A 23,744-nucleotide genomic window follows, 5' to 3' on the forward strand; every position below is an offset into this window, starting at 1 on the left:
TGGAATTCAAGCCACTCTCCATAGTTTAACAACATATTCAAATTACCCGCTCAGGCGGGCTCAGGGAATAGGTGGAGCAGCTACAGGAGCTCTATTTGGAAACCCTTGGTTTCTGGACTAAAGCAGCTGAAGAAAATTGGATGAGAAATCCAGAATGAATAGCAACCTTGTAGAAATAATGATCTTCTGACTGGTTTGCTCCATACCTGCTGTGATTTTTGCAGTACTATTCAAATTGGCTATCGACAAAAGAAGGGCCTAGCTTGACAAGACTCCAGGTGAGGTGGAGTGAGAACCTAACTCTAAAAGATAATTTCTACTACTAGTAAACTGGCCAAAGGAGTTGGGGGATTAATACCAACTACTTCTCTACTTGTCTTGTACATGAGTTGCCCCTGGTACATCAATAAATCGCTTTGTTCAAGGACAGATTGTCTTAAGGTCTCTTTAAACTATGAGAATCAGAAGCCCAAGACATTTTTCAATAATCTCTTTAGATCAAGTTGATAAAGGCTGGCCTATAAATCAAGGTAATCTAAAGTACCATTTTCTAAAAAAGTCTACTGTCTAGAAATTATGTAGAAATAGCATATCTGTAAATGGCAAAAAACAAAACAAAACAAAACAGGGATCTAAGATATGGTAGCATCTATGTGAGATGACTACCCAAATTATCTCTTTAATTTGATCTAAATTTAAAAAATCTAGACTGTTCTTTCAGGAGCCATGTCAAATAAGTGAGAACACTCTGGGGGTCCTTTTGTCTCTTGTGCAAAGTATGATACTTTTCTGCTCTGACCCATGTCTATGAGATCACCTGGTATTAGTCTTTGGAAAAAAAAAAGTTCTCCATTCTGTGCTAACCTAAAATTAGTTCAAGATTATCTGATAACACATTTTTCTCTAGAGAGACAAGGTGGGTGAGGTAATATCTTTTATTGGACCAGTAAAAGACATTATCTTACTCACCTTCTCTCTAATATCCTGGGACCAACAGAGCTACAACAACACTGCACACATTTTTCTCTGTCACACAAGTGGAAATTAATGCTAGACATTACCCAAAGCTGTACGTTGAAGCCATCAGAGAAAACACTAACTTTCTTTCTACTTTTCTATAGTACTAATCATCTTGCACTAACAAATCATTTCTGAGTTTCTAGAGATAGTCACTACATTTTAGTATATATCTAAAAACTATATTGTTTAAAGTAATCATTCTTTCTAAAAAAGCCCTCAAAAGAATACTAAAATTACATGAACTTTTCACAAGAGGTTGTTGTCAAGATGCTTTAGAGCTAAAGATATTTTGAGACTTTTTTTTTCAACACCAGATTTGATTTTGTGATTTTTTGGAATCAAGAAATATCTTGCCCTAAATAAATACTTTAAGGCAACACTCTCTAAGGCTATTATGAATGCTGATTTGCTCTCCTCTTCACTCCAGCACAACATTCCCAGCTCATGTAAATACACTCTAACCCCCTCCTGGGGAGTGAACAGTTGCTATTACTATTACCGTTAATAGCAACTGCCAACCTAACTTTCTGAATGGAGGATAAGTTATCTCTTTGTTGAGGGGGGCTAGTGCCTATCACTTAGTAGGAGTGTGTCCGGGGTCCCCTTCAACCAATCACAATTCTTCATCGTTTCTTGATGGCTTGTGATTTTACATGAGTTTTGAATTAACTTGATAATTTAGAGGAGATACAAATAATACTTTTATCTGGCCACCACTTAAAATAATAAAAATAACTTCTGAGATCAATTTCTTGCAGTTAGCACTAATCTTGGAATCCCAAATTCCAGTTCTTGGTCCCTGTGCCCTGGGGTGGAGACCTCTGGGCTGGGATCTCATCTACTTGAGCTAACTTGTCAAAATTCATATCCAGAATGATTTACAGATGGGTTGCTGGATCAGCGGCATCAGCTCCCAAGCAGGCATGCTAGGCACAGTGACTATGACCGCTTTTCTCAAACTGGAAGTTGGGGATCTGACACGGGTTGCATGAGCAGGGGACTGCAGCAAAATCACCGTCAGGTGGCTGCTAGGAATCATGGAGACAGAACAAGGAAAGGAAATTAGACATCCTGCTTCCTTCTGCTGCTGCTACAACTTCCCTATATCTGCTCTGCTACAGCTTCTTATTCTCCCTCACCTCCTGCCCAGGCCTATTCTGCTTCATGGAAGTTCTGCTTAAAGATGATGAGGAGCAACTTGCCTTGACTCCACAGCTCATGCGTTCCTTACCATCTTCAGGTGGCATTTCCCTGAAGCAGAATGCTGCGTGACCTGAGGGGATGAACTGAAGCTCCACTGCCTTCCCCCAACACCCTAGCAGCACCCACCATCCCAAAGAATCCACCCCCTCTATCCAGGCACCAGCATCTACTACCCAAATTTCTCCCCGCACCATCTACTGTCCAGCAGCACTCAGCACCCTCTAAGAAAACTAGCCCCTTTTTCTTTGCCAGAATCTCAGTCCCATTATCCTTTGCAGCCACAATGGATTATGGGATGTGACCTAAAGGATTGTAGGACTGGGATCATCACAAAAAACATGCCTGATTTTATGAACCCAGGTGGTGAAAGTACAAGGACTCCTGGCCTGTGGTATTAAAGTTTTCAACTCATTGAATGGTTCAACATGATACAACCAAAAAGATTGTCTCCAGTATTCATCTGCCTAACAGGGTGTGTGTGGTAAAAGTGATTCAAATGCATGCAAGCTGTGGAAAAGAAACCCTCTCATTCTTACAAAAAAATTATATTACGCAGTAAAATAAATGAAGTGAGATTTTATATCATTTACATGTTTTGGCAAATATTTACATCCTTAGCCATAGGTGCACTGACCAAGCTGAACTGTTTGTGAGGAGAAAATAAAACATTCTGCTGGAGACAACATTATCTTGAGTGTGTGTGTATATATATATCTATCTATCTCCATACAGCATAGAGGTTTGAAGGAAAATCTCACAGCCATTTTGCTCTATCCAGACATCTGAATTTTTCAAAAGGTAAAACTCAGTTCTCACCATGAATACTTTATGAAATTGTATCTGAAACTATCCAGTTTTATTGACATGGGGCAACGCTGTTGTGTGTTCACTCCTTAATGATTACATCAAGAGCACTGGAAGGAGCCCAGCGTAAGAGATTTTAATGTGTTAAATGGCTGCAGAGCTAATTAAAACTTTCAGATAAATTAATCAGCTTTCCAGCTGCAGTACAGATCTGTTATAAAGTCAGAACTTGTAAAGCTCCTGGCAGAAAAGAAGGTGAGTAGTGGAGCTCTGGAGTCAAGCCCATCTTGAATAAATGAAGGATCAAAATATAAAAAGACAACATTCTGTAAGAACTACTGTCTAGTGGTTAGAGAAGGGGAACTGGCCAAAAGGCCACACTCCTGGGTCCTATACCTGGCTCTGTCAGACACATTCCAGGATGAACGAAAATCTATGATTTTTTAAAATATCAGGTTTTTAAAATTTAAATTAAATACAGGTTTAGTATTTTTTAAATAAACCTATTTAAAATTAATTTGGAATTACTATAACATATGTTAAGGTCTAAAATTATTATAATATATGACAATAATTTAAATTAATTAAAAAAAATATTAAGCAGTACATGTTTGCTGGCAAGTTTTAAAAGAAACTCAAACCCACTGAACTGGTGGAAGTCACTGGCTAAGCACCTCAAACCAGCTTGTGACAGCAGTGGCCTCTTCTGAAAATGTAGAGAGAATATTTTCTTCTTGTCAGTTTATTCAACTAGTTCAGCTGAATCTATGAATAAAAACTAGGTTTGAGAGGATAAAATCTACAACTTCTAAAATCTTAAAGGACATGTTGATCAGAAACAGTCAGTTCAATTCCTATCTACAGATAATATTTCCTTTGTTTAACAAATCACAGTTTTAAATGCAAAATATGTTTTGATAATGGATGGATACGGTAGCAGTTAGCCTGTTGATCACTGGAGACGTGGGTTTCTTGGAATGTAAGAATGTCGATGTTATGCGTCTTCAATGTGTTTGCAATATACTCGCACTTCACCCAAGAAATGTTAAGTTGGAGGATCCTTGTTGCAGAACCTATCTGGCATGTTACGTGGCCCTGAAGATGGCCATTATGGTGGTTTGAGTTGTTGCTCTGAAGACCGGGAGATTGTTGATCAATGGTTGATCACCAGGTTGATGGTATTAGTCATGATTTCTTACTTCACAGAGTGGGTCGTGTGAAGGCTGCCATCTCACGCCAACGCTTTTCAATGTTTACACGAGTGACATGCCTCCAATGAAGCCGCGCAAATTTGCATATGTGGATAATGTTGCCTGGCAATCCAAGCAGCCACCTTCAGTGACATCGAGTCCACCTTGAACAAGGACCTAAACACCATGGAGGAATATTTCCAGAAATGGAGGCTCAAGCCAAATCCTCACAAAACAACAGTCACTGCATTCCATCTGAAAAACAGGAACACTATGTGCCGTGAAAGTAACCATCTGTGGCAACACTGTGCGACATGACCCCACTCTGACCTATCTGGGAGTGAAGCTAACTTTCCACGACCATCTGAAGAAGGTAGCTGTCAAGATGAAGACAAAGGTCGACCTAGTCCAGAAACTGGAAAGCACAAGCTGGGGAGCATCAACATCAGTGTTACAGACATCAGCAATAGCCCTTGTGTACTTTGTAGCTGAGTACTGAACACAAGTATGGAGCAGAAGTAGCCATACTTGACTTGATGATGTCCAACTAGCCACTGCACTGCGGTACATCACTGGAACCCTCAAAGTGACCCCAACACACTGGCCTTCCAGTGCTGTCACACATTGCTGTCCCATCCATTCACTGCAATGCTGTAACCCTACGGGAATTCCAGAGGATCTTGGAAAATTAACGTCTTCCCATCCACCAGGACCGTAACAATGTCCCTCACCACTGCTTGAAGTCACGTAAGCCCTTTTGGACGCACGCATTTAACCTTCAACAATGCAACTTCAAACCTGATGAAGCTTGGAAAGCTGAACACAGTTCACAAGAAGTCATAAATGAAGCCTTGTGAAAGACCCAACGCAGAAGATCACTGATTTCAATCTCCCACAAAGCTCATGGGCCACCCTAAACCGTATCCACACAAACCATGGCAGATACGGATACTTGCTATACAAATGGAAAAGTAAAGACTCTCCAATGTGCGACTGAGGTTACCCAGAACAGACCATGGAACATATAATAACTCAATGCCCAATTCACAAATATGGAGGAGGCATCACATCAATACATAGATGTAATTATGTGTCTTAACCATCTAAATGTAAAATTGTATTTGTTGCTCTACATTTACATCAGCCATATGAAAAAAAGATTACTTTTTATACAGCATATTAAATGTAGTTTTATTTAACTAATAAAAAAAATCTTAGAATGCTTTTTGTGTATTTTAATTTCCATCCAAGCAGGTCTTGACCCAAATTACAAGTAAAAAATTAATAATCTAGTAAATAAAAAATGCATCATTCACCATTTGTAACAAATAAAAATGTAAATATTAAGAATCAGAATCAATGTAAGTTAAGCTATACAGTAGCTTAAATAAATGTATATAGATATAGGAGCAAATTTCAAAAGGTATTAGGTGTTGCTATGCTCAGTGCCGCAATACCTATCTCATCAAGGAGCCTAAATCTCATTTTCAGAAGTGATTTAGGCACTTAAGAGCCTAAATACTATTGACTGCCAATGGAATTTAGGCTCCTAAATGCCTAACTAGCTTTTTAAAATGATATTTAGGCTCCTAAAACTGTTAGATGTTCAATGGTGAGCGCAGCAATGCCTCATTAGCTTTAAAAATCTGGGCTATAGTCCATCCTCCTGCTTAGCAAAAAGAAGCACAACATTTAGTGTAAAGGCTATATTTAGCTGTAAATCAACATGTTTTAATAGTTATCAACCAACAAGAATCAGCTTTTCTTTAGGAAAATAATTAAAAAGTAGAAAGGCAAAGCAATATTAAAACTGATTATTTAAATCAGGGTTTCCAGCTTAAATCGAGGTTTCATGATTAAAATCCATCCACCTGACACATTATTTGGCAACTTCTCTGTATTTCATTTACTCAGTGCAGTGGATGTAATACGTACTTGAGTGTTTGAAATCCCAATATCAAAAGGCAAAGCAGAAGTGTAAAGGACTATTGTAAAAGATCATGTGTATCTAGAGGGTCATTTAACCTTACTTTTCTAATCTTTGCTTTCACTAGACTGCCTTTGTTTGCTAAGAATCAGGAAGTCTAACTTTTTTGGAAAAGCCAAATGGTGCTCTCCAGAGATGTTCATTAAGTGCACTCAATTTAGTAATAAGTTAAGCACAAACAAACTGCAAATATATTAGCTTATTTACTATATTACTGATATCTAGGGTAATATGCAGTGCAAAAATATGAAAATATAGAAGACTGTAGAATGACATTTTACACTGGTTATGTAGTTCAACAACTTGTGAGACCTGTGGCTAATGCAGCATCGTTAATTGTCTACAAGTGAAAGAGATGGGGTGTTCTAGACCAAACCAAATCCTTTTATCTCTCAACCACTAATTATACTCGCATCTCTTTTTACCTCAAGTATTTCCATATCAATTGTAATGAATAATTTGGTATATCGTCTTAGGAAAATATGTAAATTACTGTGTAATCACAATATTGCAGCAAACAAGATAAATGCAAGAATGATCACCTAAACATCTAATTAGTTTCTCTACACAGTCAGATTTATGCTAGAGCTTCTAATTGCAACCTAACATTTTAATGAAGGTTTCAACATTGTATAAATAAGACTGACAAACTATAAACAATATTCATTCATTTTATTGCTTCCCTTGCTCAAAAACAATTTACCTTTGTAAAAGTACTGCACACCTGCAAGGGAAGATATGTTTATGTGGTCTCTGCAACAAATCTGAAGAATTTCCATTATAAACAGCAATGGCAACACCACAAGGTAATATTGGGGATCCTTTAATAGGAGACAATCACAAATGAAAAAACACTAGTGATATTTAAAATGTTAACCTTCATTCTGTGTAGGGCAACATAAAACACATTTTCTTTATACAGAGAACTGAAAAATGTAAAATATGTTTTTCTTCAGGCAGCCTTTTCAGTATGGGCTTGATCCCAATTTTTCCTACTGAAGTCAGTGGCAAAACTTCCCATGACTTGAGTGGCAGCAGGATCTTACCCTTTTTAATGATCTATTTGCAGGTTAGTAACTGCAGCTGGAAATTTATTTCCTACCAAAAGAGGATTTCATTTAAAACATACTAAAATATTTAAAAAGCATCTTTCATGAACAAGAAGAAAAAGGCAAAAAATCAAGCAGATGAGTATTGTGACAGGTTGGTTAATAAACGCAAACAAACACTCTGGAAACTCTAACCTGTTTGGTGAAGTGACTGCTGCAGCTATTCGGGGTTTAGTGTTTCTACACTGTCCACTCTTTTATAGGAAAGCACAGAGAGCTTAACTGTTGGCTTATCTTCGTTCCTGTAATGTCTTGTGCCTTGATGAGAATATAGTAATATTTTTAAGAGTCATTTTTTCTTTAGCTCATTTTTTAAAAACTGTTTGTTTTTAAAATGTAAATGTTAAAGAGAGTACTTTGGTCAGAGATGGGTGGAGGTGTTTGTGTTTGATTTGATACCAGTAATATAGGTGCATTTCCTTTTCTTTTGTAAGTAGTTTCTGGATAGTGTTTTTAAGTAACTAGACAAAATTTCCTTTCTAAGGTTGTATGTGTGAAGCAGTGATGTTTTATTTAAAATGATGAGGCTCTACATTCATTATCGGATATTTTTTCTTTCAAATGAGATGTGTGGACTCCTTCTCTGTTTATGGTTCTTCCTAGAAATTGCCTGTCAGACTGTCCGTCATGGTGGGTGGGCCGTCCCACGTGCAGTCTTTGAAGGCAGGTCAGAGCAGAGTCCAGCAGAAGGCCCCTCCCCTTATTAAAAGGGCTACCTGCTGGCATCCCTTTCAAATAGACTATCACAGGGCTGTACGATAAAGGCAACTATGCACATTAAAACTTCTTCATATATAGAAAAAGAAACCCATGTTTGTGAACTGGGCTAGCTGTGCCGAAAGCATCAGCCAAGATATGAGGATAGGCTGGGATTCCTAGACATGCTATGTTAGAGAACAGAAGTTACTGGCCGGTTCGGTGCCTTTTCAGGCCTCCTTTCAAATATAGTCCACACTATGCAGAATCCAAATTTACCCCACTTCCTGGCACTGTTTTATTAACACATAAATTAATAATAAAGTAAAATGCATCTCAAGCCCTCTCCCCAGGCTGGCTGCTCCTACAGTTCCTGCCTTTGGACTGCTCAGCCCCACTCCCTAGATCGGGGTGGGAAAACTTTTTGGCCTGAGGGCCACATCAGGTTTCGGAAATTGTATGGAGGGCCGGTTAGGGGAGTCTGTGCCTCCCCAAACAGCCATGCATGCCCCGCCCCATCTCCTCCTGCTTCTCGCCCCCCGACGCTCCCCTCCCCCCTGGACTCCTGCCCCATCCAACCCCCTCATTCCCTCACAGCCCCCCCAAACCCCTGCCCCATCCAACCACCCCTTCTCCCTGTCCCCTGACTGCCCCCCGCTGCCCAATCCAATCCCCCCTCTCCTTCCTGACTGCCCCCCAGGACTCCTGCCCCCATTCAACCCCCCTGTTCCCTGCCCTCTGACTGCCCTGACCCCATCCACACTCCTGCCCCCTGACCAACACCCCAAACTCCCCTGCCCTCTATCCACCCCCCCTGCTCCCTGCCCCCTTACCGCGCTGCCTGGAGCACTGGTGGTTGGCAGCGCTAGAGCTGCGCTGCCCAGAGCACCAGGACAAGTGCCTGGCGGAGCCAGCCATGCCACCGTGCAGCACTGAGCACCGGGTCAGGCCCTGGTTCTGCAGCAGCGCTGCCTCAGGAGCTCACAGCCCCGCTGCTCAGAGCACTGCGCCAGTGGTGGGGTGAGCTGAAGCTACGGGGGAGGGGGAACAGCGGGGGAGAGGCCGGGGCTAGCCTTCTGGGGCAGGAGCTCAGGGGCCAGGCAGGAGGCGCGGGCTGTAGTTTGCCCACCTTTGCCCTAGATCCTCTCTCTCGAGCCACTTCTACCTCCTTTACATCTGGGTAGAGTAACAAGCATTAATACTTATACTACAGTGCCACTTATGGCCCTATTGCGTTAGGTACTAAACAGATAAATGATAAAAAAGACAATCCATGACCCAGAATGCTCACAATCCAGGTAAACAGAGATTCATTAAACATTCTTCAGAAGGATCATCTTTTAAGGGGTGTTTCAAGCAAACAATGATTGAAAGCCATAATGGAAATTATGTTTCAGTATTATTGTCTCAGTGGGGGAATAGCCAATTCCTTGAGAATACCGTGAGCATCAAACAAATACAGATATGTTAGACTGAGTTACCGATGATTTTCCCCTTGTCTCAGTTTGAGTACGTTTGAGGTACTGTCCACACTGGGGTTAGGTATCTGTAAGGTAATTTTTTCTGTCACAATAACATGCTTGTCTAGACGCTGCAAGGGAAGTATGAAAGTGTATGAAAAGGTTTTTGGCAGGGAAAAGAAGACAACAGGAGACATAATGAGAAGCCTGACTGTTAACAAGTAAGTAGTATAATATGTATTAACCACTCAGCTTTAAAAAATGAAACTGGGTCTATGCAGGCACCATAAGAATTAAAACCAGAACTATTATCTAGGATGAGTAAAAGTTCCAAATTTCTTAATGATTGGGTTCTTTGGTGTTAAATTGAATAAGGGTTTAGAGAATAATTTATTTTTAGTTCCTTCTCTTTAATCATGAAAGCATGGAGGTTTTTTATTTACGCATTGCTCTGGTACACTTTGTTTAATCCTGAAAATCTTTATCAATGCTCTAAAGCAATTCTGTTGCACAGTGTTTGATTTCCATAATCCCTGCAGCACACACATTTATATTTTATGTGAACTGGTTCAGAAACCTTTGAAATTTACAACACAGAGAGAGAATTTCTTACCCTGGATAGAACAGAGATGTAAAATAACATAAAATTAGTGCCATACCACTGATTATCTCAGGTCTTTTTTTGCCAGTGTTTTTAAAACATAATCTTCTCCGTCCATTCTTGTCTGCTGATGGTTCTCAGAGTGATGTGGCAGGGTCCACACAGCACAGCAAGCTGGTGCCCTATAGATTCATATCCTGGCTTGCTGAGCAGTAATTTACTGTGCAGACAAGCCCTTAGCTAGTCCTGTATCTATTTCTTACTTTTTGATATTTGTGATTTAACAACATTATACTCCCTCACAACACAGACTCTCCTGCTGGATTTCTCGCCAAACGAATGAATACAATTACATCTAAAAGAACTTTGTTAAAAGAACAATAAGACTGCAAGGTCAAGCACTGGATTAGAAAATGCCGGAATTAAAGATGGTTGTGAAATCTTTATTCATCCCCCTTGCACATACATCATACAGTCAGACAGTTTAAGGTCAGAAGGGACCATTAACAGGATTGACATCCGTTCATCATAGGCCAAAAAATTTCACCCAGTTACCTCTGCCCTGAGCCCAATAACTTGCATTAGTCTTGCCCAGCATCACCTAGGATGTCTGAGGAACAGTCAGGAATAGAACCAAGCTTTTCTGAATCTCAATCTGATGACTTAAACACACAATAACATTCTCTCTCTTCCTGCAAACCTCTGCCTCATTCACTGTCCCTCCGCAATACACTGAACGAAGCAGGGTACTTTGCACAAATAGTATGCAGCTAAAGGAGTAACTATTAGCAGAAGTAGGATGCTGTGTTCTGTGGAAAAGCCATTAGAGGGATACACCACACTCCCTTTTCCAGCGGTTTACTTAACTAGTTGCTAGATAGCAGAAGAATGCAGAAAGTCAGGATTGCTGGGTTCTATTCCTTGTTCTGGAAGGGAGTGTTATCTAGTGGTTACAAGAAGCACAGCCAAACTCACAGATTTGGTACATTCCTTCTGAAAAGTAGTGTTGCTAAGGGGATGAGATTTGGGTTTGCCATATTAGAGATGTGGTTGTAGTTCTAGATAGTACCTTGTGTAAATGCTCAGTTACCCCACCTACAGTGTGTGTATGTGTGTAATTATACTTGCTTTTCTCTAAGAGAGGAGGTCTGAAGCATTGCTCAATAATAAGGGCTGTGAAGTGAACATAATTATTTGCAATTTAGTGGAAGAGCTTAGGCTAGTATTCACGGTCTCCTGGATCCCAGCACAGCATACCTTCTTCTTGATCAGAGAGTATGTTGCAGCTGCTGCTTTGCTTGTGTGCTATCTAGAGTCATATAGGGCACTCATTGGAGCTGGGAGGAGGCTCTCAGCAGATGGGATGTTTGGAGATTTTTATCAGCCAGCCTCTTATAATTTGGCCAAATAGGGTTAAATTTTCCTGAGGACAGCAAAAGGCACCTTGCTGCCCCCACAGCCAAATCTCACATACTTACTCCAAAGCATGGAGGTGTTAGAACTCTTCATATAGATGGCAGAAACATTTTTAACACTGGTAAAACATCCTAGTTTCCCCTAGCTTCATTTTTAGAGGTTTCAGAACTATCTTCACTGACTTTCAAAAATAATTCAGCCTGAGGCAAGCCTGGAAATTTTTAGGTGAGGTGATTAAAGTCTGGCAAAGTTGTATGCAACTGAAAAGAATGGGGCTTATAATGGAAAGTGTCAGGCATCCTTAACACCACCAGTTCTGCCTATAATATCACCATCGGCATTAGGATTTCATTCGTGGTAGGATCAAATATGAAGACAACAAACCATTGTTTGTCTTCGTATTTGACAAGCGTCTTCAATAATTAGCAAGCTTGACAAAAACATGAAAATCAGGAGACTAAGAGACTCACGTTTAAATGAAATGTGAAAGCTTTTTCCAGTTGGAAAGTATGGCTTTAAACAAGCTATTAGATATTATTGCTATAGATCAGTCTTCACATATTGTTCACATTAGTTTCCTACCGTTTTGACTTGTAATCTGATTTGTTTGGTGAATATTTTCTTTGTCTCCTTGATCAAAAGCCTTATAGAACGGTGAAAGAGACAGTCCAGATCTCTTGATATCTCGTATTGACTCGCTTCCTTTTTCTAATGTCAGTTGTTGGCATGATCTGCTACTTCGGCTACCCAAGGACTTTGTTATCTTTAAGAAAAAAAATCTGAATGAATGGTAATGTAAAAGCTTTAAAATTAGCTCTCTAAACTAAACTAAAAACAGATTTTAGATAAAGTTTATTTTTCACAATAGATTTTCCTCAGCTTATTTTATTTTTTACATTAACTTTGCAGGAAAAAAAAAATCTAGGTACCCATGTCACCTCTTCCTTGCTTAGGGCTACTTTCTCACTGTAAACCCAATGCCTGACATATTAAAAATCCTGAGCTCCACCAAGTTTTGCTTCAGTGTAAAATGCATTTTAGGATAAAGCTGAGCAAAATTAGTGTCTCAAAAAAATTGAGATCTCTACTGTGCTTGCATCTGGGTTAATGACAGACGGTGCCAAAAGTAACCATTAGATACTTTTTCAGCAAAGGTGTAAGCACTCTGAAAATAAGAGAGAGAACTGTGGTTTACTGCATCTTATGGGACATTGTTGGTGAGCAGCACAGATGTGCATCAGGATATGGGTGAAACTATAAAAGGAATCAGGTGACATTACTGGTGCGACCTCTACCAGAGGATTCTCTGTTGTGAAAAGCTACAAATAGGAGGCTACTATTCTGCAGAGGCTGGGGATATCTTTTGTGGTTATAGTAGCATAGATGACATATTAGAATGCATTTAATATTTTTATGTGGGTCTGCTACATATGGATCATTCATCATTTTAACACTTCAGATTTTGATATGGAACAAATTAAGGCACTTTTCAATTTATTAAGCAGACTAAGAACCCCAATTTTTCCTCCCTTTCCCTTCTCAAGAACCACTGCTCCTTCTCTGGAGGAGCTGGTTTCTCTCAATCTCTCCAGTTGAAGGTGTTTTGCTGTGTATAAATAATTAAATAATTATTGGACTAGGGAGTAGAAATTTGGTCTCCCATCTGCTAGGTCAATGCTCTACCACCAAGCTATAGAGTTATTCTTGCTCTCTTTCTGTAGCCCAAACACTATTCATTGTCACAATGAATCACCCACTCACTACATATGCGAATGCAGAGTTTGCCGCTTGCATGATGGTCCTCTTACTATGGAAAGATTCCACTTAAACACATGGAAAAATCTTGCTTTTGTCAAACTTCATTCCTACTTTTACTTACAAAAACATAAAAATTTAGCACTTTAAAAATAAACGTTATGAGAAAAATATTCTCAAGAGAAAATAAATTAATTCTGAAGAAAACCTTTTTGCAAAACCTTTGTTCTTCCATCATAGACAAACATAATCTGGAGTTTGGCTCTCAAGAGATAAAAACTGCAATTGTTCCTTTCAGATAGGTGGTACTGGTTTTGTGATAGTTTAACCCTTCTTCCTACCTCTCCAGATACCCTGGTGTTGACTCTTCTGCCAGAAGGTGGAGGTGGTCCAAGGACTTTGGATCCAAATGCAATGTGAGACACATCTTGATTTTTACTGTTGTGTGTACTGCCTTGTCCTCTGTTAATTAACTGGTCTACGTAAAAAAAAAAAAAGACACCTTTTCAAACATGATGCTTTAGACGGAACATATTTATAAGCATGATATATCACAGTATTTGACACAACAGCAAATTTTTATTTCTTCATTCTTGCTTTTCTATTCATAAATCATATAGGAAAAAATCATACTTCCAAGAAATAATTATGTATCTTTCTAACACCACAACAGGTATATATATTACTGCTGACAAAATACAAATGTATCCCCTTTCTTTTCCATTTGACAGTGTGCCCAGTGCAACAGATAATATAAACACATGGAATAGTCAAAGAATATTATATCATCGTTGTAAATGATTCATGTACTTTTATGGGCTTGTATTCTGGCTCCATGTGGGAGTTACAGGTTTTCCTGCAGGAACTAAAATCACTGGGGAGTGTTGGGGGATCATTAAAAGCAACTCAGGCCTGGTCTACACTACACATTTAAACCAAATTTAGCAGCGTTATACCGATTTAACCTTGCACCTGTCCACATAATGAGGCCCTTTATATCGATATAAAGGGCTCTTTAAACCGGTTTCTGTACTCCTCCCCGACGAGAGGAGTAGCGCTGAAATCGGTATTGCCATGTCGGATTAGGGTTAGTGTGGCCGCAAATCGACGGTATTGGCCTCTGGGCGGTATCCCACAGTGCACCATTGTGACCGCTCTGGAACGCCATCTGAACTTGGATGCACTGGCCAGGTAGACAGGAAAAGCCCCGCGAACTTTTGAATTTCATTTCCTGTTTGCCCAGTGTGGAGCGCTGATCAGCACAGGTGGCGATGCAGTCCCAAATCCAAAAAGAGCTCCAGCATGGACCGTACGGGAGATACTGGATCTGATCGCTGTATGGGGAGACAAATCTGTTGTATCAGAGCTCCGTTACAGAAGACGAAATGACAAAGCATTTGAAAAAATCTCCAGGCTATGATAGACAGAGGCCACAGCAGGGACACAGTACAGTGCTGCGTGAGAAGCGTAACGGAAAGTCAAAGAATCAAATGGACGCTCATGGAGGGAGGGAGGGGGGACTGAGGACTCCAGCTATCCCACAGTCCCCGCAGTCTCTGAAAAGTATTTGCATTCTTGGCTGGGCTCCAAGTGCCTGAAGGGTCAAAAACATTTTCCCAGGTGTTTCAGGGTGTATGTCATCAATTTACACCCTTCCCCCACCCCCTGAAAGAAAAGGGGAAAAAATCATTTCTCGCCTTTTTTCAATGTCACCCTATGTCTACTGCATGCTGCTGGTAGACGGGGTGCTGCAGCGCTAAACAGCAGCATCCTCTCCCCCCCCTCCCCTCCCCGGTGGCAGACGGTATGGTACAAAATGACTTGGTATCTGTCCTTGTCATCAGCCCGTGTGTGCTCCTGGCTGGCCTCGGTGAGGTCTGCTGGGGGCGCCTGGGTAAAAATAGGAATGACTCCTGGTCATTCCCAGCAGATGGTGCAGAACGGCTGGTAACCATCCTCATCATAGCAACTGGGGGCTGAGCTCCATCAGCCCCCCCCCGTCATGTCTAAAGAAAAGATTCTGTACTGCCTGGACTATCATAGTAGCGGAAGGCTGGTCTCCTCTCCCGCCCCTCCCCCCTTTAATGTCCTGCCTGGACTATCATAGCAGCTGGAGGCTTCCTCCCCCTCATTTTATCTCACTAAAAAGTCTGTGTTTCTTATTCCTGCATTCTTTATTACTTCATCACACAAATGGGGGGGACACTGCCACAGTAGCCCAGGAGGGGTGTGGGAGGAGGGAAGCAACGGGTGGGGTTGTTGCAGGGGCACCCCCTAGAATGGCATGCAGCTCATCATTTCTGCGGGATATCTGGGGCTCTGACCCAGAGCGGCTGTGCTCTCTGGTTCTCTAGTACACTTGCCCCATATTCTAGGCTGGACTGACTCTATTTTTAGACAAAACATAGGAAGGGAATGACCCGGGGAGTCATTCCCATTTTTGCCTATGCGCCCCCGGCCGACCTCAGGGAGGCCAGCCAGGAGCACCCATGACAGCAGCAGACGGTACAGAACGACTGATAACCGTCATCTCATCGCCAATTTACAATGGCATGGTAGACGGTACAATATCTCTGCTATCTTGCAAAGGCAAATGAATGCTGCTGTGTAGCAATGCAGTACCGCATCTGTCAGCAGCATCCAGTACACATACGGTGACAGTGACAAAAGGCAAAACAGGCTCCATGGTTGCCATGCTATGGCGTCTGCCAGGGCAATTCAGGGAAAAAGGGCGCGAAATGATTGTCTGCAGTTGCTTTCCCGGAGGAAGGATTGAGTGACGACATTTACCCAGAATCACCCGCGACACTGTTTTTGCATTGGGATCTCAACCCAGAATTCCAATGGGCGGGGGAGATTGCGGGAACTATGGGATAGCTACGGGATAGCTACCCACAGTGCAACGCTCCGGAAATCGACACTAGCCTCGGTACATGGACGCACACCGCCGAATTAATGTGCTTAGTGTGGCCGCGTGCAGTCGACTTTATACAATCTGTTTTACAAAACCGGTTTATGTAAAATCGGAATAATCCCGTAGTGTAGACGTACCCTCAGTAGCAAAACCCTGGACTTTGAAAGAAACAGCTATGTTTAAAGAAGATAAGAAATGCTGACAATAAAGTATCATCATGTTTTCCATAATTCCTCCTCCTCTTTCTAATAATTAAGGGCAGAAAGGATAATACACATATACTGACTTATAGCATTGAAATAGAAAATGAATTGCTAATGGTAAGATTAAGAGCTTCGATAGCTATATTTTTAATTATTTGTAATTATGTGAAGTGAATGAGTACAGATGAGGTAATGCTGACGCCAAGTCCTTGCTGGCATAAGTGTGGTTTTGTCAATTCAGCCTTTACACAGAATTTCTAATCTGCTTAAAATGTTATTGGCGACAGAACAGAGGTCACATGTTGTGTTGGAAGAGATAAGTAAGAAGATACATCATGTAATGATAAATAACTGCCCCCTTTTTTTTCTGGGCAGACCCAGGGCAGGGTGACACAAAAACATGACCCAGAAACTGCAAAACCAGTCTGTAAAATACAGAATTTGGGTAACTGAAGCTTGCACATGCGTAATGTCTAGGTTACGTAAAATCAAAAGGGTTGATGTGCTAAAAGCCTATTGGATAAAGATCACAATCTGTAATACAGAAAAGTATAAAAGACCTAAGTGAATGTGGATCTAAACTGGAGAAACACTAGACCAGAAACTGAAGAACGGGACTGAATGACCAGACCAAGGGATCAGAGACAGCGATGGAAGGTAGAAGAACTTCCTGGTGCTCCAGAATGTGGTAACTTGGACCGATTTACCAATTCTGTCTTGTGTTATTATTTGTCTGGCATAACTGTACATGCAGACACTATTAGTGACAATAATTCTGTCTGAAATTGTATAAATAATTTTTCAAAAACTGAAAAATGTCAACCAGCTTGATAGCTGGTCAAAAACCAAACCAAACCAAGCCAAAGGGTAGATGGAAATTTTTGTTGAAAATGTTGTGTGGAGAAAGATGGGTAAGGATTATTCAGTGGAATACAGCTCATCTTCAGAGAACAATTGTAGGTAAGGTGCTTTAAAAAAAGATTCCCCAAAGATTCTTATTTCATTGGATCACCACTTCAGGAGTGGATAAAGATCTAGGATGTCATGGCAACAAAATATTGCTGTTCAGAAAGAAAAAGTTTTAAGGAAAAGAAACAAATCATTCTCCCCTCACCCTCTTCTCTTTTAACATAGACTAAGTTAACATCTAATTTTCTGTTTTGAGTTGTGATATTTCTGTAAAACAATAAAGTAATGCCAAAGCATATTTTTGAGAGTCTCTTATATAATTTTTATAATGGTGGAACTGGTTAAATTTGAATTCAAATCAGTTTGACTTTCATTTTCAGCTAGGAAATTTCAACAAGTCCACATATTTACCAGTCACTAGCATCATTCACTAGTATTACCCATAACAAAAGAAGTCCCTGTAGGCCATGAGTTCCTTGTTCTCCTCTTCCTGAAGTGACATTCAGTTGCTACTAGCAGCTGCCATCTCAATAGCTTAGATGACCCGTTCAGTTTACTGTCAATTTTTTTAATTTGCTGACTACTTTGGGATGCCTTTTGCCCACGCACCAATTATAAAAGCTGATTAACATGAAAATTCTCTGTTTATGTTCATATTAATTGACTGCAATTAATTGCCTACATCAACACATCTGCCACAATGCACAAATATGTGTAGTTAAAAGAAGATATGACCAAAAAATAGTTGATTAGTAAAACAAAACCAAGTTTAGGGGATAAAAAGAAAAAGTTTCTAATTAAAGTGAAGCTTAAACTTATCAAAGCTTCCAGTTGCAGGAAAGCCTGATTTCTGAACTCTGAAAGGAGTGGCTGGGAGAACTCACATTATAGTCATAGTACAAGGTTAAAAACAAAGATTAGATTAAACCTGCAGCTCAAGGAATTTAATTTTCTCTAGTTAGCGAAAACCAAACCTTTGTGTAGGTCAGGGATGTTACCATTAATTATTTTACTACTTTGCCAAGGGCTATATTCCTTTGTAGTTAGATAGGAAAACCTGAGGCCTCACCGTCTAATTGTCCTTTTTAAAATAAACATTCATTTTTCTCTCTAGATACACCATTCTCATTATTTTAGCCTGAACAAAAAGTGCTGATTTTTCATCTATTGTCATGGAGAGGTCACACTCCAGGCTTGTCTCTGCTATCTAACAATAAAATTAGAATGAAACTTTTTACCAGAACTTTGGCTTGCCTATCTCTGAGGGAAAAAAACACTACAAATATTATTTGTTTTTTAATATTACTCTGATTTTCAAATAAATATACTTGCATATGAAAAGATGTTAAAAAACAGTTTAAACAAGTAAAACAATTAAGGGCCCAATCCTGCTCTGATTACAATAAAAAACTTCCATTAACTTCCGTAGTGTAGGATTGAACCCTCACTGACTGAGAGTTGATTCAGCACAAGGAAAAGGTTAAGAATTTGCAAAAGCATCTGACATTAGACACAAAATAAGTGCAGGTGATAAAAGAGCTTTGTGAGTAAGGAAAACAGTATAAGCCTTGGTTAAAATAAAAGAGAGTCAGTTTTAAAGGGAATTTTAGAAGCATCCCTTCTCCCACATTATCAAGAGCATGCATGTACAGCACAGACTTGTGTTTGGTTCAAGTGCCAGGAAAGGTAACAACTTCTTCAAAACAAGCTGTGAAACTGGGTACCAAACACACCTGAGTAGCTTGAACACTGAAGGATTCCAGATGTGCACATCCTGCTTGACCCTTTTGCCCCTAATTTCAGATATAAGTCTCAAGCAGTGGTGGGGTCAGGAAATTCCCCAAAAGGTCTGCCCTGAACTGCTATCCTGCAGGGGACAGCCAGAGAGCAGAGTAGAGTTGAAATGCTGCAGCATTCAGCTGCAAGAGTTTGCTCCTGCTTCAAGCATTACTGTTATAGAAACTTCACCCTAGGCAGGAAACCACTCCATGAGACCACTCCAGCTGCTCCAGAGCAGATGGTCTCACCTGTGAAACAAGAGTGGCTGAACCCCCTACTCCTGATAACTGTTGTGGGCAGTGGAGCCATAAGAGAAGGGTGGAAGCAGGCTTGGCTGGCATCAGGGTACAGCCTATCAACTTGTCTGAGCTCTTGTAGTTCACGCAGCTCATTATGAAGCAGGTTCAAGGGACAGTTACAGAAATGACTGCTGCTGCAAGTTGGGCATTCCTTTTGACCTATTAGTCCCTGTTCCAGCATGCTCCTTTGTCTACTACCAATGTGGAAGAGGAATTCTCTCTTTATGCCACGAGTCTTACCTTTGTGCCATGCAATCGGAAGGCTTCTTGAGGAACTATGGACCTGGCCAATATAGCGCCCATCTTTAAAAAAGGGAAGGAGGAGAATCCGGGGAACTACAGGGCAGTCAGCCTCACCTCAGTCCCAGAAAAAATCATGGAGCAGGTCCTCAAGGAATCCATTTTGAAGCACTTGGAGGAGAGGAAGGTGATCAGGAACAGTCAACATGGATTCACCAAGGGCAAGTCATGCCTGACCAACCTGATTGCCTTCTATGATGAGATAACTGGCTCTGCGGATATGGGGAAAGCAGTGGAAGTAATATATCTTGACTTGAGCAAAGCTTTTGATACGGTCTCACACAGTATTCTTGGCAGCCAGTTACAAAAGCATGGATTGGATGAATGGACTATAAGGTGGATAGAAAGCTGGCCAGATCGTCAGGCTCAACGGGTAGTGATCAACGCCTCCATGTCTAGTTGGCAGCCGGTATCAAGTGGAGTGCCCCAAGGGTCTGTCCTGGGGCCGGTTTTGTTCAACATCTTCATTAATGATTTGGAGGATGGTGTGGATTGCACCCTCGGCAAGTTTGTGGATGACACTAAGCTGGGGGGAGAGGTAGATATGCTGGAGGGTAGTGTGACAGGGTCAGGCCAGATGGCTACAGAAGACTGTTAGAAGGCAGATATATTAATCCCGGATTAAGTAGATCCCTTTTCCCTGGGTAAGGTAACAGGGGCAGTTCCAGAACAAGCAGGAACTTGCTGGAACCAACTAAGGCAGGCAGGCTAATTAGGTCACCTGGAGCCAATTAAGAAGAAACTGCTAGAATCAATTAGGACAGGCTGGCTAATCAGGGCACCTGAGTTAAAAAGGACCTCACTTCAGTTTGTAGTGTGCATGCGAGGAGCTGGGAGCAAGAGGCACTAGGACCTGAGAGTGAGAAGACATTGCTGTAGGACTGAGGAGTACAAGCATTATCAGACACCAGGAGAAAGGTCCTGTTGTGAGGATAAAGAAGGTGTTGGGAGGAGTCCATGGGGAAGTAGCCCAGGGAGTTGTTGCTGTTGCACAGCTGTACCAGGAGGCACTCTAGACAGCTGCAGTCCACAGGGCCCTGGGCTGGAACCCGGAGTAGAGGGCGGGCCTGGGTTCCCCCCAAACCTCCCAACTCCTGATCAGACAGAGGAGGAATTGACCTGGACTGTGGCTTCTACCAGAGAGGAAGGTCTGTGGGCTGTTTCCTGACCCACATGGTGAATCCCTGAGGTAAGCAAATCCCCCAATAAGTGCAGGACCCACCAAGGTAGAGGAGGAACTTTGTCACAGTAGAGATACGTCTAGAGTGACCTAGACAAATTGGAGGATTGGGCTAAAAAAATTTGATGAGGTTCAACAAGAACAAGTGCAGAGTTGTGCACTTAGGACGGAAGAATCCCATGCACTGCTACAGGCTGGGGACCGACTGGCTAAGCGGCAGTTCTGCAGAAAAGGACCTAGGGATTACAGTGGACGAGAAACTGGATATCAGTCAACAGTGTGCCCTTGTTGCCAAGAAGGCTAATGGCATATTGGGCTGCATTAGTAGGAGCATTGCCAGCAGATTGAGGGAAGTGATTATTCCCCTCTATTTGACATCTGGAGTATTGTGTCCAGTTTTGGGCCCCCCACTATAGAAAGGATGTTGATAAATTGGAAAGAGTCCAGTGGAAGGCAATGAAAATGATTAGGGGCCCGGGGCACATGACTTATGAGGAGAGGCTGAAGGAACTAGGCTTATTTAGTTTGCAGAAGAGAAGAATGAGGGGGGATTTGATGGCAGCCTTCAACTACCTGAAGGGGGGTTCCAAAGAGGATGGAGTAGGCAGCGGTGGGCAACCTGTGGCCCATCAGCATAATCTGCTGGTTGGCCGCCAGACAGTTTGTTTATATTTGCAAGGCCCCTGCAGCTCCCAGTGGCCAGGACCGGCAAACTGCAGCCACTGGGAGCTGCGGACGGCCATGCAAATGTAAACAAACTGTCTGGCAGCCCGCCAGCGGATTACCCTGATGGGCCATGTGTTGCCCACCACTGAGCTAGACTGTTCTCAGTGGTGGCAGATGACAGAACAAGGAGTAATGGTCTCAAGTTGCAGTGGGAGGGGGTTCTAGGTTGGATATTAGGAAAAACTATTTCACTAGGAGGGTGGTGAAGCACTGGAATGGGTTACCTAGGGAGGTGGTGGAATCTATATCCTTAAAGGTTTTTAAGGTCAAGCTTGACAAAGCTCTAACTGGGATGATTTAGTTGGAGTTGGTCCTGTGTTGAACAGGGGTTTGGACTAAATGACCTCTCTGAGGTCTCTTCCAACCCTAATCTTCTATGATTCTATCTAATAACATCCTGCTAGCTCCACGTTCTTTTTGGCTGTGTGAGTAACTCACAAGGTCCCAACAACACTGCTTTCATTGGAAGGTCAGGTGTGTGTAATGCATGCTGAGACAATGTGAAACATTTTCTCTGTATTCAGCCTATCAACTCAGTTTGGTAAAAAGTCTTGAGAGCACAACAAATCATCCACTTAAGTTCTAGATGTAACTACATAAAAATACATACTACATATATTCTAAAGGATGAAAGTAAGCAATATTATAATCCTTTGGCTACAAGAATTATAGCTACTGATAGTATAGCTCAAGGATTTTGTAAAGTATGATACCTAAGATATAATAGAAAAAGGAGGATTAGTATACTGTGATTTCATCCGCATCCACAAAGAAATTAAATTAAACAAAATACAATGATCTAGAATAATCTAGTAACAAATATTGTGAATAGCAAAAAGACTCCATTTGTTACCAGGTAGGGTGACCAGATGTCCTGATTTTATAGGGACACTCTTGATATCCGAGGCATTTTCTTAGATGAACAGCTAGATGACACTCTGTCCCAATTTTTCATATTGGCTGTCTGGTCACCCTATTACAAATTTAGCCAAAATACTATTGTGGTGTTTACACTATAATGAGCTAACATGATGGCTCTCATCTGATTTCTATTATTTTTGTAATGTAACTGTCATAGTTATGCTGCCATTACATCAGCAGTTCTCAATCCGCAGCCCGTGGGCTGCATGAGGCCCAGTTAGCACACATCTGCTGCCCAGCTGCAAATTGATTGCTTAATTATTTGCTCCATTATCTTTCTGGGTACAGAACTTAAGCTGACTGGTCTGTAATTCCCCGGGTTGTCCTTATTTCCCTTTTTATAGTTTGGCACTAGATTTGCCCTTTTCCAGTTTTCTGGACTCTCTCCTGTCTTCCATGACTTTTGAAAGATAATCACTAATGGCTCAGATATCTCCTCAGTCAGCTCCTTGAGTATTCTAGGATGCATTTCATCAGGCCCTGGTGACTTGAAGACATCTAACTTGTCTAAGTAATTTTTAACTTGTTCTTTCCTTATTTTAGCCTCTGATCCTACCTCATTTTCACTGGCTTTCACTATGTTAGATGTCCAAGATATGTGTTCTATTTTTCAGATATAATCTTTTACTACCTTATCTGGTTACTGAAAAGTTTATAAAGTCATAAAAAGGTGAAGAGATGGGGAAAACTGAAAAAAAAGTTGGAACAAAAATCTCCTGCAGGAGGACATATGAATCTGCCCATACTGTACGCATCTTTGTTTCAAAATACATTATGGCAAACATAGCTTGCTTGTATTTCTTAGAAGAGGTGCCTAGATAACATGTTCCAGGACACTTTCCTGTTTCATATTGACATACAGAAATATGAGGACGGATAAGTTTGTACAACTTTGTTCATACCAGTAATCGCCAACTCAGATTATGCCTGTTTGTTTTTTGTTTGGGTTTTTTTACAATTTTTTGAAATTCAAATTTATAAAATGTAAAATCAATTAGGAATGTTTTTCTTCTGTCTCAGTTCATTTGATGTATGCAGTGGAAATGTAACTGAAGTCTACTTAGTTCCAAAAATCTGTAAAACATTTAATTTAAGAGGAAGAAAAAGTAGGACTGAAACTATCTGCCTACAATATTTGTGCTCTGTATGCAAAATGTGAACAAGCTCTTATTTTAAATTAGCTGGGTCATATGCAGTTATATGACAAAGTAGAGCCAGAAAAAATTAAAATTAACATTATTTTTTATACAAATACTTATCCTGTGTAGATAC

At 41.0% G+C, this 23,744-nt stretch overlaps 1 protein-coding gene across 7 annotated transcripts in view; it reads right to left on the reverse strand.

Moving 5' to 3' along the window:
* The window catches only part of CFAP20DC (CFAP20 domain containing), a 179,921-nt gene that overhangs the window by 76,952 nt on the left and 79,225 nt on the right, over positions 1-23,744 (reverse strand). For 6 of the 7 annotated variants that reach the window (XM_045024975.1, XM_045024972.1, XM_045024973.1 and 3 more), the window contains 2 exons: positions 13,583-13,723; positions 12,069-12,249 (listed from right to left, as the gene is read on the reverse strand). In XM_045024975.1, coding sequence (XP_044880910.1) covers positions 12,069-12,249; positions 13,583-13,723 — 322 coding nt within the window. The remainder of the gene's footprint in view (positions 1-12,068; positions 12,250-13,582; positions 13,724-23,744) is intronic. The other variant, XM_045024976.1, reaches the window with a different exon arrangement.

Source organism: Mauremys mutica, chromosome 7 (genome assembly GCF_020497125.1).
Source record: "Mauremys mutica isolate MM-2020 ecotype Southern chromosome 7, ASM2049712v1, whole genome shotgun sequence".
Classification (NCBI taxonomy): domain Eukaryota; kingdom Metazoa; phylum Chordata; order Testudines; family Geoemydidae; genus Mauremys; species Mauremys mutica.